We start from the raw sequence: 18,921 nt of genomic DNA on the forward strand, positions 1-18,921 counted from the left end.
TACGTGCCAGGATCCCCCCGACCCCCCGGCTCCCGGAGCTGGGACCCCCGAGTGCCGCCGCGGCCCCTCGAGCCCCGCGTGTCCGTCTGTCCGCAGAGCCCGGGAGCGCGGGGCCGCCTGGGGCCACCGGGGCGCCCTGGCCGCCGGGGGGCACAGAGACCCCAGAGTCCCCAGAGTCCCCAGGGTCCCCAGAGTCCCCAGGGTCGCTGGAGCCGGCGTGGGGCACGGAGCCGCTCTGGGTCCCGGAGTCCCCGGAGCCCCCGGAGTCCCCGGACGCCGCGCTCGGCCGGTGGTCGCCGTGGAGTACAGAACCCTCGGGGGTGGCGGTGTCGCCGTGGAGCACAGAGCCCCCGGGGGTGGCGGTGTCGCCGTGGAGCACAGAGCCCCCGGGGGTGGCGGTGTCGCCGCGGAGCGCAGAGCCCGCCCGGGCCCCCGAGCCGCCGGTGCCCGCCCGTGGCCGGTGGTCGCCGTGGGGGCCCTGGGGCGGCTGCAGCGCCCCGTGCGGGGGGGGCGAGCGCTGGCGCCGCCGGGGCTGCGGGACCCCCCCGTGCCCGGGGCCGGCCCTGCAGAGCCAGAGCTGCCACAGCCACGTGTGTCGCGGTGAGTGCCACACGGACACCCCGACACGGGAACCCCGACACGGACACCCTGACACAGGGACCCCGACAGAGACCCCGAGACAGGGACCCCGACCCAGAAGCTGTCACCCAGAAATGTCACCCAGAGCCCCCGAGCTCAGCTCTGCCCTGTCCCACAGCGCTGCCCCACAGTGCCCCAGAGCTCTGCCCCACTGAGCCCACAGTGCCCCACAGACACCACAGTGCCCCACAGACCCCACAGTGCCCCACTGACCCCACAGTGCCCCACAGACCCCACAGAGCCCCAAGGACCCCGCAGTGCCCCACAGCCCTGTCCCACAGCCCCCACAATGCCCACAGAGCCCCACTGACCCCACAGACCCCACAGTGCCCCACTGACCCCACAGAGCCCCACAGAGCCCCACGGACCCCCCCTGCCCCACAGCGCTGCCCCTCGTCCCCACCCCACCCCCCCGGGGGTCCTGAGCCGGGGGGTGGTGGGGGGCACAGGCCGGGTGCCCCCGGGCTGTTTTTGGGGGGACGAGGCCGGCTGCCCCCGGGCACTGAGCGTTTTTTCGGGGGGGTGCAGAGGCCGGGTGCCCCCCGGGCCGGACCTTCCGTGAGTGCGGGGGGGGCTCCGGGTGTCCCCGGAGCTGCGCCCACCTCGGGGGGGCCGTGGGGTGCGCGGCGGGGTGCCAGGAGGGCTGTCACTGCCCCCCCGGGACCTTCCTGCACCGCCGCACCTGCCTGCAGGTGAGACCCCCGGGGGGACCCCCCGTGGGGGCTGTCCCCAAATCCTGGGGTGGGAATGATGGGGGAGAGAATTTGGGGTTGGGGTGGGGTCCTCAAATCCACGGGCGCCCCTCAGAGTGGTCGGGGGTCCCGGGGTGGGGGATCCCGTTTGTGGGGGTGTCCTGTGGGTGGGAGGGGTTCCCTGGGCCACCGGGGCTTGGTGGGCTACCCCGGCAGGGTGGTCCCTGCGTCGGGGGGTCTCTGGGTCGGGGGGATCACGGGGAGGGGGAGGGACCCGTGGGGCAGTGGGAAGGGGTACCCAAGGTGCCTTCAGTGGGGTAGTGGGTGCCCCATGGGTGCCCCCAGGATGGTGGGTGCCGGCCGGAACAGTGGGGGGTTCGTGGGAGCCCTGGGTCTGTGGTTTGGGGTGGTTTGGGGTCTCTGGGTCTGTGGTTTGGGGTGGTTTGGGTCTCTGGGTCTGTGGTTTGGGGTGGTTTGGGGTGGTTTGGGGTCTCTGGGTCTGTGGTTTGGGGTGGTTTGGGGTCTCTGGGTCTGTGGTTTAGGGTGGTTTGGGGTGGTTTGGGGTCTCTGGGTCTGTGGGTGCCCCCCGGGAGCCCCCCACCCCTGCTCAGCCCCAGCAGTGCCCCTGCTCGGTGCCGGCCGCGCTGCTGCGGGGGGGCACGCCCGGGACCCCCACCGGGATCCCTCCCGGGACCACCCCCGGCCCGGAGCCCTCCGGTACCCCCGCTGGGGACCCCCCGGTCGTGGAGCTGCCGCCGGGCGGGACCCTGCGCGTGGGCTGCTCCCGCTGGTGAGGAGGGGACACCCCGGGGGCCTCCCCCACCTCCCCGTGGTCCTCCCCACGCCCCCTCCCCTCCCATCGCCTGCTGCCCCCCCTGACTCCCCCTGTGCCCCCCAGCACGTGCCTGTGGGGCCGCCTGCGCTGCGGCCCCCCCGGGGGCTCCGCCTGCAACGGGACCGCGACAGCGAGCTGCCCGAGCCCCCCCTGCGCCGGTGGGTCACGGCCCCACAGCTCCCTGCCCTGCGCCGGGGGTCACGGCCCCACAGCCCCCTGCCCTGCGCCGGGGGTCACGGCCCCACTGAGGGGGGTCCCGGCGGGCCCGAGGGTGTCACCGGCTGTTTGTGCCCCCGCAGCGGAGCCCGGCCCCACAGCGGATCTTGGCCCCATATCGGATCTCGGCCCCACAGCGGATCTTGGCCCCATATCGGATCTCAGCCCCACAGCGGATCTCAGCCCCAGAGCAGATCTCAGCCCCACAGCGGATCTCAGCCCCACAGCGGATCTCAGCTCTACACCGGATCTCAGCCCCATATCGGATCTCAGTCCCACAGCGGATCTCGGCCCCACAGCGGATCTCGGCCCTACACCAGATCTCAGCCCTACACCAGATCTCAGCCCCACAGCCCCAGGTGAGGGTCCCCACCCCCTGTGCCGCCCACCCCGGGGGTCTGCCCCGCCCCGCGGCACTGACGGACCCTTCCCGTAGGGGACGAGGAGGAGGCCGGGGGGTCCCGGGCGGTGCCGGTGGTCCCGTGGGGGTCCTGGGGGCCGTGGGGGCCCTGCAGCCACAGCTGCACCCGCCCCGAGAGCCCCGCGAGCCGGAGCCGCCGCCGGGACTGCGCGGGGGAGAACTGCGGGGCGGGGGGCAGCACCGAGCGACGGCCCTGCAACCTGCCCCACTGCCAGGGTACGGGGGAATATGGGGTTTGGGGTCAGCCCTGCAACCTGCCCCACTGCCAGGGTACGGGGGAATATGGGGTTTGGGGTCAGCCCTGCAACCTGCCCCACTGCCAGGGTACGGGCTTTGGGGTTTGGGGTTATGGGGTTTGGGGTCAGCCCTGCAACCTGCCCCACTGCCAGGGTACGGGCTTTGGGGTTTGGGGTTATGGGGTTTGGGGTCAGCCCTGCAACCTGCCCCACTGCCAGGGTACGGGCTTTGGGGTTTGGGGTCAGCCCTGCAACCTGCCCCACTGCCAGGGTACGGGCTTTGGGGTTTGGGGTTGCTACAGCCTGCCCCACTGCCAGGGTACGGGGTTATGGGGTGCTTTGGGGAGCCATTGGGAGCTGGGGGTCCTGGAGGGTCTGGGGGGGCTTTGGGGTCCCTGCAGCCTGCCCCCTGTGAGGGTTTGGGGTTTGGGGGGCTCTGGGGTCCTGCTCACTGCGGGGGGATCCGGAGGGTCCCTGCCCCGCTGTGGGGGGTTCTGGGCTGTTTTGGGGTCCCGCTGACGCTGGGGTTCCCCGCAGCTCCCCCCTGCGTGACGCCCCCCTGCCCGTGCCAGTGGAGCCCCTGGGGGCCCTGGGGGTCCTGCTCGCGGCCCTGCGGGGGGGGGCAGCAGCGGCGGCTCCGGGCCTTCGCCCCCCCCGGCCCCGGGGAGCCCTGGTGCCCCCAAATCCTGGGGGGCCACGAGCAGCGCCGGCCGTGCGGGGTGACGGCGTGTCGGGGTGCGGGGGGGCTGGGGGCGGGATCGGGGGGCTGGGGGGGATTGGGGGGTGTGGGGGTCATGGGGCGGTGGGGGGAGCTGAGACCGGGGGGATCTTGGGGGGTTCAGAGGGGCTGTGGTGGGATCAGGGGCTTGTGGAGACTGGGGGGGCGTGGGGACCCCTGGGGGCTTGGAGAGGGGGGGCTAAAGGGGGATCGGGGGGCTCGGGGGGAACCGGGGTCTCGGGGGGCTGGGGGGGCTCGGTGGGGGCTGGAGGAACCGGGGGGCTGGAGGGGCTCGGGGGGCTGGAGGGGTTGGCTGAGGGGTTCAGGGGGGCTGGGAGCGGGGGGCGTTGGGGGTCTCAGAGCGAATCCGGGCCGTTCTGGGGGTCACCCCCTGTCTCCCCGCAGTGAACGGCGCCTGGTCCCCGTGGGGTCCCTGGTCGCGCTGTGACGTCACGTGCGGGGGGGGCCGCTCCGTGCGCAGCCGCTCCTGCTCCCGCCCCCCCCCCAAAAACGGGGGCAGCCCCTGCCCCGGGGGGGCGCACGAGCTGCGGGTCTGCAACCCCCGGCCCTGCGGTACGGGAGTGCGGGGGGGCACCAGGAGGGGCTGGGGGGGCGGGCCGGGGGCTCTCCGCTGGGGAGCGGCGGCGGGGGGAGCTGCGGGAGGCTGGGGGTGCCCTGGGGGGCTCGGAGGGTCCCTGGGGGTGTCGGGGCGCTGACGGTGCCCCCCCAGGCCCGCGGTGCCCCCCCGGGCAGACCGTGTCCCCCTGTGCCAGCCGGTGCCCGCGGAGCTGCCGGGACCTGCAGGAGGGGGTGTCCTGCGAGGGGGGCGCCCCCTGCGAGCCCGGCTGCCGCTGCCCTCCCGGTGAGCCCCGAACCCCCCGTGACCCCTGGGGGACTCCCCCGGCCGCAGCCCCCCCTGAGAGTGTCCCTGTCCCCCCTAGGGACCCTGGAGCAGGACGGGGGCTGTGTCCCCCCCGCGCTGTGCGAGTGCCTGGACGCGGGGGGACACCTCTGGGTGCCGGGGGGGGGCGGCCACGCCCGGGGCTGCCGCAACTGCACCTGCGCGGGGGGGCGGCTGCGCTGCGTCCCGGGGGGGTGTCCGCCCCCCACCGCCACCCCCGGGACCCCCCCCGGGACCCCCCCCTGCGCCTGGAGCCGCTGGAGCCAGTGGGGACCCTGCAGCGTCACCTGCGGGGGGGGGCGGCAGGAGCGGTACAGGTGAAGGGGGGGACACACGGGCCTGGGGTGCGACACGGAGGGGACAAGGGGGTTGAGGGGGGGCACGGCACCTTGGGGACACTGACACCGGGCGGGGGGACACGGAACTGTGGGGACACAGAACTTGGGAGAGAATAGGGTATATATTGGGGGGGGCATGACCCTGGGGGGCACCTCTGGGGGGGCCACGGCACCTTGGGGACACACCTGGCACTGGGGGGACACGAAACCCACGGGGGCGACTCGACACTGGGGGCTGCGGGGACACCTCTGGTGCCAGCCGGGTCCCCGGTGCTCACCCCAATGTCCCGTGTGACCACCCCAGGACTCCCATCCCCCCCGAGGGCGGGGGGGGACCCTGCGGGGCCCCCCAGGAGCAGGCTCGGGGCTGCGAGGAGTCGCCGTGCCCCCCCCTGTGCCCCTGGGCGGGGGGCGAGCGGGCCCTGGGCGAGCGCTGGAGCCCCGGCCCGTGCCGGCAGTGGTGAGTTGGGGGGCCGGGGGGGCCGGGGGGCTCTGGGCGCCCCCCACCCACCGCCTGTGTCCCCCCCGCAGCACCTGCACCCCCGAGGGACCCGAGTGCTGGGACACGCCGTGTGCGGCCGGTATGGGGGGGCCGGAGGGGGGACTGGGGGGTCCTGGGGAGGGCAGGGGGGTCAGACAGGGCACTGGGGGGTTCTGAGGGTCCCGGTGACTCCGGTGCCCTCCCGTGCCCCCCCAGAGCCGTGTGACTGGAGCCCCTGGGGGCCCTGGGGACCCTGCGGAGACCCCTGCGTGGGGGGGTCCCGCCTGCGCCACCGGCACCCGCTGAACCCCGAGCCCCCTGGGCGGGCGTGTGCGGGGGTCCGCACCCAGAGCGAGAGCTGCCCCTCCAGCGCCTGCCCCGGTAACCCCCGGGCTGCCGCCCCGGGCGCCCCCTCCCTGCACCCCTGGGACCCCCCGGGCTGCTCAGGGGTGCCGTGTCCCCCAGACCCCGGGTGCGGCGGGGGGGGGCCGCAGCCGCAGCCCCTGCGCCGGGCGGTGCCCCCGGAGCTGCGCGGACACCTGGGCGCCGGTGCTGTGTCTGCAGGGACCGTGCGAGCCAGGTACGGCCAGGCCGCCGGCCCCCGCGGCTGTCCCCGGTCCCCGAGCCCCTCCGATGCCCCCCGAGCCCCCCCGGTGCCCCCCGAGCCCCCACGGTGCCCCCATGCCCCCAGGGTGCCGGTGCCCCCCCGGGCAGCTGCTGCAAGACGGGCACTGCGTCCCCCTGAGCCGCTGCCGCTGCGGGACCCCCGGCGGGGACAGCGGGAGCCGCGAGGTGTCCCCGGGGACCCTGACCCGCATCGGGTGTCACAACTGGTGCGTGACACCGGGGGGGGCACGGCGGGACGGGCACGAGTGGGGGCGCGGGGGGGACACGATGGGGGGGGCACCGTCACTTGGGGACAGACACGGGGGTGGGGGGACACGGGGGAACGGCACGGGGCCAGGGGGTGGGCAGGCACGGTGGTGGCAGCGGGACGGGCACGGGGACAACGGGACGGGCACGGTGACAGTGGGACGGACACGGGGGCAGTGGGACGGACACGGGGGACAGGCTGGGACGGGCACAGTGCTGGCGGGACGGGCACCGTGGCGGTGCCACACGGCAGGGCCCAACGGGCGGTGACAGTGACACGCGTGTCACCCCCCGTGCAGCACCTGCGAGAACGGGACCCTGACCTGCCCAGCGCTGCCGTGTCCCTCCCCGGAGCCCGCCACTGCCGCCATCCCCATGTCGCCCAGGTCCTCCGTGTCCCCCCGGTCCCCCTCGCCCCCTCTCTCCGCCCTGTTCCCCGTCTCTCCCGAGCCCTCCCTGTCCCCCGCCGTGTCCCCCTGGTCCCCCTGGTCCCGCTGCTCCCGCAGCTGCGGCGGCGGCACCCGGAGGCGGCAGCGGCAGTGCCGGGAGGGCCCCGAGGCGGGGTCGCCGTGCGGGGAGAGCCCCGGGGAGGAGACGGCGGCGTGTAACCCCCAGGCGTGCCCCGGTGAGAGCGGGACACCGGGGACACGGGAGGCACAGCGGGGGAGCGGGGAAAAGGAGGGATGGAGGGAACGGGGAAGGAACGGGGAAGGGAGCGGGGGGAGAACGGGAGAGGGGAACGGAGGGGTGGGAGAGGGAAGGGGGCGGAGGTAGCGAGGGAGGGAGGGAGGGATGGAGGCTGGAGGACGGAGGGCCGGGGCCATGGAAGGAGGGAGGGCCGGGGTCAGGGCGGTGCCGGTGCCGTTCCCGGTGCCATTCCCGGTACCGTTCCCAGTGCCGCTCCCGGTGGCCCCAGGCTGCCCCCCGGGCGAGGTATGGCTGGACCCCGGCCCCGCCTGCGAGCGCAGCTGCCAGGACCTGGCGGAGCCCCCCGGGACTTGCGGGGGGACCCCCGCGACCCTCGGAACCTCCGCATCCCCCGCGACTCCCGCGACTCCGGACAGCTCCAGCACCCCCGGGGTCCCCGCGGCCCCCACGACGCCCGGCACTCCCGCGACCCTCGGGACCCCTTCGGCCCCCCCGCGCTGCGCCTGCGCCCCCGGCCGGTACCGGAACGGCTCCGGGCAGTGCGTGACCGCGGGGGGCTGCGGCTGCCGGCACCGCGGGGCGCTACGAGCGGTGAGCAGGGCGGGGGGCGCGGGCGGGGGTCCCTGACCCCCGTCTGGGGGTCCCTGACCAATGTTCGGGGTCCCTGCCCCCCTGCAGGCCGACAGCGAGTGGCAGGAGCCGTGCGGGACCTGTCGCTGCTCCGAGGGACGCGTCACCTGCGCCACCTCCTGCCCCGCGCTCACCTGCCCGGAGGTGCGGGGCTCCGGGGGCACTCCGGGGGGCGCGGGGGAGGTCCCCGCGGGCAGGGGCTGAGCCTGGGGGTCCCCGCAGGGCGCGGAGCCGGTGCGGGAGCCCGGGAGCTGCTGCCCCGTGTGCCGGGACGAGTGGCCAGGTGAGACGCACACCCGGGGGTCCCGAGGAGGGGCGGCCCCGGCAGCCTCCCCCGCTCACGCCGTGTCCCCCCCCCGGTGCAGAGGAGCCCCCCGGGCCGTGCCGGCTCCTCACGGCGCTCCGGACCATCGCCAAGGGCGCGTGTGTCCTGCGGGGCGTCCGTGTCACCTACTGCGCGGGGGCGTGCCGCTCCCGCACCGCCGTCAGCGCGCAGGTACGGGAGGCGCGGGGGGGACCCCAGCCCCGCCTGCTGCCCCCGGAGCCGCCTCTACTCGGCCCGGGGCTGCCCGGGGCTGTCTCCGGGGCTCTCCGGGGCTGTCCTTGGCTCTCCGGGCTGCCCGGGGCTCTCCGGGGCTGTCTGGGGCTGCCCGGGCTGTCCGGGACTGGCTCCGGGCTCTCCGGGCTGTCTCCGGGTCTCTCCGGTGCTGCCCGGGGCTCTCCGGGGCTGTCTGGGGCTGCCCGGGCTCTCCGGGACTGGCTCCGGGCTCTCCGGGCTGTCTCCGGGTCTCTCCGGTGCTGCCCGGGGCTCTCCGGGGCTGTCTCCCGGCTGTCTCCGGGTTTCTCCGGGGCTGTCCGGGGCTCTCCGGGCCCTCGGGGCTGTCCCCGCGCCGTGACCCGCTGTCCCCAGGAGCCGTACGTGCGGTCGCTGTGCGAGTGCTGCAGTTACCGGCTGGACCCCGCGCGGCCCGTGCGGGCCCTGCTCCTGCCGTGCCCCCGCGGCCGCCCCCGGCCCGCGCTGCTGCCCCGCATCGCCGAGTGCCGCTGCGAGCCCTGCCGGGGTGCGGGGCCGGGAGCGGGACCGGGAACGGGGGGAGCGGGGGGAACGGGGGGAGCGGGGGGAACCGGGGGAGTCCTGCCGGGCTCGGGGGGTGCGGGGGATCCTGCGGGGCTCCAGGGGGGACACGCGGCCCCCGCACGGCTCAGAGCGCTGCGGGTGGAGGAGGGGCTGTCCCGGGGGTCCCGGGGGTCCTTGGGTGTCTGGGGGGGCTGCGGGGGGCTCGGGGACAGCCGGACCCTCCTGTCCCGCAGGCGGGGACTTCAGCCGGCGCTGAGGAGACCCCCGGACACCGCCCCTCCTCCCCGTGTCGGCATCGAGGAGATCCTTATCGATACCAATAAACGATCGATAGTCGATGGAGCGCAATAATCGATAACTAATCGTTAACCGATAACCTCACCCGGGGGCACCGGGGGGACTGGGGGGGCACTGGGATGAACTGGGATGAACTGGGGGTCTCCGAGGGGGCACTGGGATGAACTGGGATGAACTGGGGGGCACTGGGATGAACTGGGGGTCTCGGGGGGGGACTGGGATGAACTGGGGGGCACTGGGATGAACTGGGGGTCTGGGGGGGCACTGGGATGAACTGGGGGTCTCGGGGGGGTGGCACTGGGATGAACTGGGGGGCACTGGGATGAACTGGGGGGCACTGGGATGAACTGGGGGTCGCGGGGGCGGCGGTGGCTGCAGTTTCCCCCGCCACCACACGAGGGCGCCCCACAGAGAGGCGGGCGGGTAGGCGGGTCCGGGCCCCTCCGGGAGGCGGGGGCACCGCGGAGACACTGCGGGATGGCCACTCTGGGGACACTCTCGGGGACGCCTCTTGGAGACCCAAGCGCCGATGGCGGCCGCGCTCCCGCCCCGTCACGGAAAAGGCGCCGACGCCGCCTGATGACGCAACCAGCGGCCAATAGCGAGCGGGTACGGCGCGTGACGTCATAACTGCGCGACTCGGTGGCGGCCCGTGCGCGCGGCCGGGGCGGGAGAGGTCAGAGAGGGCCGGGAGCGGGACCGGGACCGAGAACGGGAACGGAAATGGGAACGGGATCGGGGATGGGACCGAGACCAGGATCGGGATCGGGATCGATGATGGGGTCGGGGATGGGATCGGGACCGGCGTTGGGATCGGGACTGTGGAACACGGGGCTGGAGAAGCGGGCCCGGGGAAGAACCGGGGGAAACCGGAACCCAGGGATGGAGCGGGGGGAGGCCGGGAGCGGGGCGGGGGGGGAAGGGAGGATGGGCCGGGGGAGACCGGCACCGGGGGGAGCTCGGGCACGGCGGGGCAGTGACGCGGGGCCGGGGGCAGTGTCCGGTGCGGGCCGCCCCAACGCTCCGTCCCGCGCAGAGTCCCGGCATGCGGCGCTGAGCCCGGCCCGGCGCCGCCGAGCCCTGCCCGGCCCCGAGCCCTGCCCATGGCCGCGCACCTGGTTCGCCGCTGCTGCCGGCGGCTGCTGCTGCTGCCGGCCCCGCCGGGGCCCGGCCCGGGGCCCGCCCTGCGCACCGGCCCGGCCCGGCCCGCCGAGGAGCCGCGGGCGCGGCCCGAGGGCGAGGAGCAGCAGCTGCGGGAGCTGATCCGGGCGGCGGGCAGCGCGCAGGAGCTGCTGCAGCTGAGCCGCGACAACGCCCTGAGCAGCAACCTGGCGGCGCTGGCCATCGCCCGGCTGGCCCGGCTGAGCGGCGAGCAGCGCCTGGACACGCAGAGCCTGCGCGGGGACCCCCGCTTCCAGCAGCTCCTGGGGACCCTGGACGCGCAGGTGGGCTGGGGACACACCTGGGGGTGCTGCTGGGGACACACCTGGGAGTGCTGCTGGGGACACACCTGGGGGTGGTGCAGGGGACAGGGCTGCAGTGCCTGCTGTGCTCTGCTCTGTACCTGAGCGCTCAGGGCGCAGCTGGGGCACAGGCTGGCAGTACCCAGGTCCTCCAGCGGGTTCAGGGCACACCTGGGAGGTGGCGCAGGTAGAGGAGCAGTGCCTCAGGTTCACACTGGCTGTCCCTGTCCCACACCTGTCCCTGTGGCAGATCTCCTGGGTGTGGAACACGGCTGGTGGCCCTGTGTCACATGTGTTCCTGTGTCACTCGTGTCACCCGTGTCCCTGGCCCATGCACATCTCTCAGGTGTGGAACAGGGCTGGTGTCCCCATGTCACACCTGTCTCCATGTCCTCTGCAGATCTCTCAGGTGTGGAACAGGGTTAGTGTCCCCATGTCGTACATGTTCCTGTGTCACACCTGTTCCCATGTCCCAGGTGTGGAGCACGGCTGTTGTCCCTCTGTCACCCATGCCCCTCTGTCCCCTGCAGATCTCCCAGGTGTGGAACACGGCTGATGTTCCTGTGTCTCACACCTGTCCCCGTGTCTCACACCTGTCCCCATCCCCTGCAGATCTCGCAGGTGTGGAACATGGCTGGTGTCCCCGTGTCTCACACCTGTCCCCTGCAGATCTCGCAGGTGTGGAACACGGCTGATGTTCCTGTGTCTCACACCTGTCCCCGTGTCTCACGCCTGTCCCCTGCAGATCTCCCAGGTGTGGAACACGGCTGGTGGCCCCGTGTCTCACACCTGTCCCCCGTCTCACGCCTGTCCCCTGCAGATCTCGCAGGTGTGGAACTCGGCCCTGCTGCAGGTGCTGCGCAGCCTGCCGGCGCTGGGGCTGGCGCGGGGCGGGCGCCAGGTGCGCTCGGTGGAGCAGGAGGTGCTGTGGCGGCTGCGGCGCCTGCCCCTGCGCCAGCTGGTGCAGCTGGCCGAGCAGCTGGCGGGGCAGGGCCACCAGGGGCTGCTGCTGCCCGAGGTGCTGCGCAAGCTGGAGCTGCGCTGGACCGAGCTGGAGGGCACCCGCACCGTGGTGACGCTCATGGCCAAGGTGGGACACCTGTCCCCCGCCCTGATGGAGCGCCTGGAGGACAAGGTGGGACCCGCACGGCACGGGGGGTGGCGCTGGGGGGGACCCGGGCCTCAGCCTGGCCTGGGTGGGGTCACCTGGGGTCAGCAGTGCCAGCTGTCCTCTGTCTCCCCTCTCCCACTTGTCCCTGTCTCACTTGTCACTGCAAAGCCCTGGAGCTGGCTGAGAGTTCTGTCCCTGTCCCACCTGTCCCTGTGCCAGGTGCTGGAGCTGGCAGAGCAGTTTGATTCCTGTAACTGTCTCCCCTGTCCTTTGTCTCACCTGTCCCTTTCTCACCTGTGCCTGTGTCCCTGTCCCTGCAGGCGCTGGAGCTGGCAGAGCAGTTCTGTGCCTGTCCCACCTGTCCTATCTCACCTGTCTCACCTGTCCCACCTGTCCCTGCAGGCGCTGGAGCTGGCAGAGCAGTTCTGTACCTGTCTCACCTGTCCCACCTGTCCCTGCAGGCGCTGGAGCTGGCAGAGCAGTTCTGTACCTGTCTCACCTGTCCCACCTGTCCCACCTGTCCCTGCAGGCGCTGGAGCTGGCAGAGCAGTTCTGTGCCTGTCTCACCTGTCCCACCTGTCCCTGCAGGCGCTGGAGCTGGCAGAGCAGTTCTGTGCCTGTCTCACCTGTCCCACCTGTTCTGTCTCACCTGTCCCACCTGTCCCACCTGTCCCTGCAGGCGCTGGAGCTGGCAGAGCAGTTTGACCCTGACGAGCTGCGCCGCGTGGCGCTGGCGCTGGCGCTGCAGCAGCGCCGCTGCGTGCCCCTGCTGCGGGCCCTGTCCTACCACCTGCTGCAGAAACCTGCCGAGCTGCCCCTGCCCGTGCTCACCGACCTGCTCTTCGCCTTCAGTGAGTGCCAGGCCACCTGCGGGGCTGGGGACAGTCCTGGTCCCGTGTCACTGTCCCGGGGCTGGGAGCTGCCTGGGCTGGCAGTGCGTGGGGGGGCCAGGTGAGCTTTGAGGTCCCAATCCTATCCTCTGCCAGCCAGGTGGGGTGGGGGAGTCCAGGTGAGCTTTGAGGTCCCAATCCTGTCCTCTGCCAGCCAGGTGGGGTGGGGGAGTCCAGGTGAGCTTTGAGGTCCCAATCCTGTCCTCTGCCAGCCAGGTGGGGTGGGGTAGTCCAGGTGAGCCCAAGCAGCTGTTCCCAGTGGGTTACCCCAGTGCTGGGTGGGACAGGGGGCTGGGCATTGTGGGTCAGCCCAGGGTCATCGAGGAGGCCATTCTAGGTGTCCTGTCACTCCAGGTGTCCCAAACCCCTGGGAGCTCCGCGTGAGGCCATTCTGCCCCCCTGGGTGTCCCCAGTCCCTCCCCAGCTCACCTGCAGCCTCTTTAGGCACTGGGAGGGCTCTGAGGTGTCCCTGGAGCCTCTCCTCTCCAGGTGACCGTTCCAGCTGTCACCTGTGGTGTGGGGGGCACAGGACAGAGGTGCTCAGAGCCCCCTGTGCTGAGCTGTCCCCCCTTGGCACAGGTAAGCTGAGCTTCCAGCAGCCCCAGGTGCTGCACCGCCTGGCCCTGGAGCTGCAGCCTCACCTGGGCAGCCTGAGCCCGGCTCAGGTGTCGCGCTGTGCCCGCTCCTTCGCCAGCCTGCGCTGGCTCAGCCGGCCCCTCGCCGAGGCCATGGCTCAGGTGAGCCCTGGGGGGACAGCGGGGACCTCACCTGGCCCTGGGGGGGCACGGAGAGGGTGGGGCAACCTCACCTGGCCCTGGGGGAGGCAGGGGACACTTGCCTGTGCAGGGGTTGTTGTCACCTTTCCCAGCAGGTTCCTCTCACCAGTTCAGGACATTGTCACCTGGGAGCAGGTGGCAGTGAGGGCCCCTCCCTGTCCAGGCTGTGTCACCATTCCCAGTGGGAATCAGGGATCATTTCCCACTGGATTTGGCTCCATCCAGAGCCTCCAGCTGTGACTGCTGATGCTTGTTCTGTCCCAGTTCTGTCCCTGTGCAGACTGAGATACTCCAGGCCTGCCCTTGTGGCTGGATGAGCTCCCCCACCCCTGGTGTCCCACCCCGCAGGTCCCTGCTGATGTTTCCCAGCTTTTCCTCGCTGCTCCTCTCCCAAATTCCTGCCTCTTCTGCCCCAGTTCCTGCCAGGTCCATCCCCCTGCTCTCTCCCACCCACTCCAGGATATTCCAGAGCTTCCCCTCATGCCTGGAGACAGTCCCAGCATTCCCTCACTGGCGCTCCCGCCTGGGAGGTGTCTCTGGCTGCCGTGTCCCACCTGTCCCTGGGAGGTGTCTCTGGCTGCCGTGTCCCACCTGTCCCTGGGAGGTGTCTCTGGCTGCCGTGTCCCACCTGTCCCTGGGAGGTGTCTCTGGCTGCCATGTCCCACCTGTCCTTGGGAGGTGTCTCTGGCTGCCGTGTCCCACCTGTCCCTGCCGTCCCCGTTGTGGACAGCCCCACATTCCCGTTTTTCCCTCAGTACTGCCTGGATAACACTCAGGACCTGTCCATCACCCAGCTCTGTGGGATCCTCGTCTCCTTCGCCCGCCTCAACTTCCAGCCCAGCTCCAGCGAGGAGTTCTTCTCCATGGTGACGTCCCTGGGGCTCCCGAGTGCTCTGGCTGGGGAGGGACCTCAGAGACCCCCCCAGCTACAGATCCCTTCCCCAAAGCCTCTCAAACTCCCCCTTTTCCCGTGTCCTGGCTCTCCAGGTGTCCCAGCTCCCTCTTTGGGCACCGGGAGGGGCCCTGGAACCCCCTCCAGGTGACCCCCCCAAGCTGTCACCTGTCCCGGAGCACAGGTGTTCCCCTGGCACATTCCCATGGGAGAGGGGCTGTTGGATGGCTGAATCCACGGGGCGAGAGGGTCACCTGAGAGGGACCCTGCAGCCCCACCGAGGGACACGGGGACAGCTGCGTGGCTGAGCTGGGCTCCCTGTGCTCCCTCTGCAGATCCACGAGCGGCTGCAGGGGCAGGAGCAGCAGCTGGACGTGCACCTGCTGACAGATGTGGTGTGGTCCCTGTGTGTCCTGCAGCAGCCCCAGCACCCCCACCTGCGCCAGGTGCTGTCCCCCGAGTTCCAGGCCCGGCTGCGAGGTGAGCCCCGGCACAGCGGGGCCGGCCACGCCCTGAGCTGGGATCCAGGGATGGGACAGGAGCTGGGGCGGGGCAGCTGGGGGTGTTACCTGTCCCACAGGTGCTGCTGGCACCTGCAGCCCAGTCAAATTCGGTCCCTGTCCCCCCATGGCGGGGACCGGCCACCGGCTGCCACAGTGACCTCCGTGCCCACGAGCCCTGTGTCCCCTGCCGTGGGACCCAGGGGGTCAGAGCCACTGGAGACATGGAGTCTGGGAGTGCCTGGGCTGGGGGCTTCTCAGGGGCTGCAGGTCACCTGGGGCACAGGCTGTGTCCTGGTGTCACAGCCAGGGGCTGCAGGTCACCTGGGGCACAGGCTGTGTCACAGCCAGGGGCTGCAGGTCACCTGGGGTACAGGCTGTGTCACAGCCCCATGGCTGCAGGTCACCTGGGGCACAGGCTGTGTCCTGGTGTCACAGCCAGGGGCTGCAGGTCACCTGGGGCACAGGCTGTGTCCTGGTGTCACAGCCCAGGGGCTGCAGGTCACCTGTCCCAGGTGGCACAGCCCCATGGCCACTGAACCAGGGGGGCTGCACAGCCCTTTCCAGAGGAGCATTCCCCAGATCCCACCTGGGCATCCCCTGGCACTGCCTGGGGCCGTTCCCCTGGCCCTTGGTGCCATCTGAGCCCGGCCCCACCTGGCTCAGCCCCTGGGGACACGGCCCCTGTGCCAGGTGTCACATCCAGCCCTTTCCTGGGGAATGTTCCCACTGTCCCCCCCGAGCCTTCCCTGGTGCTGCTGGGGGCTGTTCCTGTGTGCCGTGGGTGCCACCTGAGCGTGTCCCCACCTGTCCCACAGGTGACAGCTCCCTGCGGGCACAGAGCTTGTGGCTGAAGCTGCTGCACATCAACGCCACGGCCAGGCTGGAGGCCCCGGGCTACGAGGGGCCCTTCCTGCCCCCTGAGCTGCTGGGGGGAGATGGGGACAGGGACAGGGACAAGGACAAAGAGAAGGCCACCCCCCTGCAGCGGTGGCTGCGGGAGGCACTGCCAGGGGCGCTGGGGGGCCACGACCTCGTCCGGTACAACGTGAGCACAGTGTACGGCTGGGACATTGGTGAGTGCCACCTCTGCCACCCCCGGGGCTGGCACCCGCCTGGGCACCTTCCAGTGCCACCCCCGGGGCCCTGGGACCCACCTGGGCACCCCTGGCACCCCCACCCCTGCTGCCTTCCCCTGTGACCCCAGTCCCCCCAGCCCTGTCACCCCATTACCTTCCTGTGTCACCCTGCAGCCCTGTCACTCTCCACCCCAGCCCTGTCACCTTTCCCTGTCCCACTCCAGCCCTCCTGGCTCTGTCACACCCCTGCCACCCCCTGTCACCCTCTGCAGCCCAGTCAAATTCGGTCCCTGTCCCGCAGTGTCGGGGACCGGCCACCGGCTGCCACAGCAAGCTCCGTGCTCCGCGTGTCCCTGTCCCCTGCCGTGGGACCCGGGGAGGCGGATCCCCACGGACACTGCCGCCCTGGGTGGGGTCAGCAGAGCCCCCCCGGGTGGCTCTGAGTCCCCTGTCCCCTCTGTCCCTGCAGATGCCGAGGCGGTGCTGGACAGTGACAACAAACCTCTGCCCGTGAGGGACTTCAGTGCCCCCCACTTGTCCCACTCTGAGGGGACAAAGCCACTGCCTCCGGGGGCCAGGAGGTGGGTGGGGACAGGGGGGACAGGGGAGGGGACAGGAGGGGGGGACAGCAGGGGAAGGGGGGAACAAGAGGGGGGAGGAAGAGGAGGGGAACAGGGAGGGGATGAGGAGGGGGAATAGAAAGGGTCACTGGGGGAGAAGAGGTGGCAGGAGGGGACATGGGACAGGAAGTGATGGGAGGGGGGCACAGCTCGGGCACCACAGGGCTGGCTCCGCGGGCTCAGGGTGCCCGTGCTCAGTGTCTGTCCCTGTCCCTGTCCCCAGGGTGCCCATGCTCATGGCTGTGCCTGTCCCGTGTCCCCAGGGTGCCTGTGCTCATGGCTGTCCCTGTCCTCGGGGTGCCTGTGCTCAGTGTCTGTCCCTGTCCCCGGGGTGCCTGTGCTCAGTGTCTGTCCCTGTCCCTGTCCTCGGGGTGCCCGTGCTCACGCCTGTCCCTGTCCCCGGGGTGGCCGTGCTCATGGCTGTCCCTGTCCCTGTCCCTGGGATGCCCGTGCTCACGGCTGTCCCTGTCCCCGGGGTGGCCGTGCTCACGGCTGTCCCTGTCCCTGTCCCCGGGGTGGCCGTGCTCACCCCTGTCCCTGTCCCTGTCCCCAGGGTGGCCGTGCTGCGCTGGGAGCTGCCGCAGTTCAGCTCGCGGGGCCGGGAGCTGCTGGGCCGGGGCTCGCTGGCCCGCAGGCACCTGCGCGCCGCCGGCTTCCTGCTGGCCGAGGTGAGCACGGCCACATCCACAGCGACATCCAGCGACATCCAGCCCGGGGCTGGCAACGCCCCCCCGGGTCCCTGACAGCACCTGCGTGTGCCCAGCCCTGCCGGGGCCACCGCTGAGCCTGGCCCCAGGTGCCACATCCACCTGGCATTGAACCCTCCCAGCCCCTTCCAGGCGAAATATTCCCAAAATATTCCCAGAATGTTCCCAGAATATTCCCCAGACATTCCCCAAATGCCACCTGGAGCTCCCTCCTGGGAGCACAGCCCAGCCCCCATCCTGTGAGGTGCCCCCAGGACTCAGGTGTGGCCTCACCTGCGTCCAGCCCAGGGGACGGTCCCTGTGCCCGTGGCCACCCTGGTGACACCAGCCGGGTGCCATTGTCCCCCTGGCACACCTGGGCACAGCTGGCACCATTGGGATGGAGGCTCTGACACCTCCTGGGGGGCTGCCAGCTCCCCCCAGCCTGGGGCTCAGCAGGGATGAGCCACCATGATCCCCCTGGGCCACCTGCCAGGTGCTGGGGGGGACAGGGGTGACAGGGAGGTGACACAGACGAGCTGATCCTGTGGGGTCATCCAGGATTAACCCCTGGGGGTAATTATAGCCTGGGGGGAGTGTGACAGCCACGTGTCACCCCCAGGGTCACTGTGAGCCCCTGCTCTCATTGTCACACCCCTGGCAGTGTCACTGTCACACCTGGGGGGTGGTGGCATGTCCCAGGGTGGGCACTGGGCCCCAGATCAGTGCTGAGACCCTCCCAGGTGGGTGCCTGGGAGCCAGGGCAGGACAGGAGGGGACACAGCTGGGACCCGCATGGCTGCTGCCACATCCCTGTCCCCTGCAGGTGCCCCACTACGAGTTCCTGGAGCTGAAGCTGGAGCGGCAGCGCGTGGCCTACCTGAAGGACAAGGTGGCCAAGGCCCTGGCCAGTGACACGGCAGGTGACACGGCCACCGACACGGCCACCTAGCCTGCCTCACCTCATCAGGTGGCCCTGTCCCTGTGCCAGTGTGAGCAGGTCACCGTGCCGAGGTGGCCCCGTGCTTGAGCCCAGGTGGCCACGTCACCACAGCGAGGTGGCCACGTCACCAGGTCACCGTGCCCGGGTGGGACCCCACAGCGAGGTCCCCCTGTCCCCGTATCCCTGTTTGACTGCTGCTCTGTGTCACCAACGGCTCAAATAAACCCAGAACTGTACAGGGATGGTGGCTGGGTGTGGTGGCACAGGGACGGGTGGCTGGGCATGGTGGCACAGGGACGGGTGGCATTTGGGGTGGGTGGCATTGGGGATGGGGACAGGTGCCATTTGGGACATGGCACTGGGGATGGGCATTGTGGGGGACTTTGGGGACAGTGGGGATGGGTGGCATTGGAGACGTGACATTGGGGCAGTTGCCATCAGTGCCAGGTGTCATTGGGACCAGGTGACATCCAGGCTGGGTGACATAGGGGCTAGTTGGCATCGTGGCCAGGTGACACTGGGGCTGGGTGGCACTGATGCCAGGTGCCATGGCAGCCAAGTGCCATCCATGGTGGTTGGCATTGGGGTTGAGTGACATGGGGGCTGGGTGATATTGGGGTCGGGTGACACTGGGGCCAGGTGACATTGGAGCTGGGCGATGGCAGGGACAGGTGACATTGGGACTGGAGACACTGGGAACGGTGACATCAGGGTGGGGTGACACTGGATGGGTGGCAGTGGGGGCGGTGCCATCGGTGTTGGTGGCACGTGGCCGTGCCCCCCCGCCGTGTCCCCCCCCCGTGCCCGGGGCCGCCGGTCTGAGCCGGGATCGGCGTCAGGCGCCACCGCCTCGATTCGCGATTATCCCGGGATTGTCCCCGGGGGATGGGGACAGGGACCGGGGCCGGCTCCGGGCGGGGCTGGGGTGGGCACCAGGGGCACCGGGGACCCCGCGGTC

General features: G+C 71.7%; 2 protein-coding genes and 2 non-coding genes across 6 annotated transcripts in view; all 4 read left to right on the top strand.

Annotated features, from left to right (window-relative positions):
* LOC132339254 (SCO-spondin-like) overlaps window positions 1–9,057 on the top strand; it is a 28,805-nt gene extending 19,748 nt beyond the window's left edge. Inside the window, exons 44-64 of the mRNA XM_059869435.1 lie at window positions 97–600; window positions 1,168–1,331; window positions 1,943–2,121; window positions 2,230–2,324; window positions 2,466–2,741; window positions 2,819–3,019; window positions 3,577–3,774; window positions 4,163–4,330; window positions 4,488–4,619; window positions 4,699–4,975; window positions 5,301–5,456; window positions 5,528–5,577; window positions 5,694–5,895; window positions 5,978–6,057; window positions 6,169–6,310; window positions 6,650–7,120; window positions 7,267–7,516; window positions 7,677–7,772; window positions 7,851–7,911; window positions 7,994–8,124; window positions 8,539–9,057. Of these exons, the coding sequence (XP_059725418.1) occupies window positions 97–600; window positions 1,168–1,331; window positions 1,943–2,121; window positions 2,230–2,324; window positions 2,466–2,741; window positions 2,819–3,019; window positions 3,577–3,774; window positions 4,163–4,330; window positions 4,488–4,619; window positions 4,699–4,975; window positions 5,301–5,456; window positions 5,528–5,577; window positions 5,694–5,895; window positions 5,978–6,057; window positions 6,169–6,310; window positions 6,650–7,120; window positions 7,267–7,516; window positions 7,677–7,772; window positions 7,851–7,911; window positions 7,994–8,124; window positions 8,539–9,057 (4,352 nt within the window). The remainder of the gene's footprint in view (window positions 1–96; window positions 601–1,167; window positions 1,332–1,942; window positions 2,122–2,229; window positions 2,325–2,465; window positions 2,742–2,818; window positions 3,020–3,576; window positions 3,775–4,162; window positions 4,331–4,487; window positions 4,620–4,698; window positions 4,976–5,300; window positions 5,457–5,527; window positions 5,578–5,693; window positions 5,896–5,977; window positions 6,058–6,168; window positions 6,311–6,649; window positions 7,121–7,266; window positions 7,517–7,676; window positions 7,773–7,850; window positions 7,912–7,993; window positions 8,125–8,538) is intronic.
* Window positions 9,058–10,039: 982 nt separating this feature from the next.
* On the top strand, window positions 10,040–18,205 carry TBRG4 (transforming growth factor beta regulator 4). Of its 3 annotated transcripts, none has more exons than XM_059872378.1 (10): window positions 10,040–10,448; window positions 11,287–11,601; window positions 12,257–12,428; window positions 13,047–13,204; window positions 13,999–14,109; window positions 14,471–14,615; window positions 15,454–15,711; window positions 16,184–16,295; window positions 16,888–17,002; window positions 17,847–18,205. In XM_059872378.1, exons 1-10 carry the CDS (start codon window positions 10,107–10,109, stop codon window positions 17,970–17,972), a joined length of 1,854 nt encoding a protein of 617 aa, XP_059728361.1. In that variant the 5' UTR covers window positions 10,040–10,106; the 3' UTR covers window positions 17,973–18,205. The 3 variants fall into 3 exon arrangements, with proteins under 3 accessions (XP_059728361.1, XP_059728523.1, XP_059728439.1); XM_059872456.1 differs by lacking the exon at window positions 10,040–10,448 and adding an exon at window positions 10,961–11,005 and having other exon boundaries at window positions 11,221–11,601; XM_059872540.1 differs by lacking the exon at window positions 16,888–17,002.
* LOC132339517 (small nucleolar RNA SNORA5) lies at window positions 14,730–14,854 on the top strand. The gene has a single exon (XR_009489674.1). It is a non-coding gene; the product is annotated as a small nucleolar RNA SNORA5 (small nucleolar RNA).
* Window positions 15,982–16,114, top strand: LOC132339523 (small nucleolar RNA SNORA5). The gene has a single exon (XR_009489676.1). It is a non-coding gene; the product is annotated as a small nucleolar RNA SNORA5 (small nucleolar RNA).
* Window positions 18,206–18,921: the final 716 nt, after the last annotated feature.

Source organism: Haemorhous mexicanus, chromosome 1 (assembly GCF_027477595.1).
Source record: "Haemorhous mexicanus isolate bHaeMex1 chromosome 1, bHaeMex1.pri, whole genome shotgun sequence".
In the NCBI taxonomy this organism is placed as follows: Eukaryota; Metazoa; Chordata; class Aves; order Passeriformes; family Fringillidae; genus Haemorhous; species Haemorhous mexicanus.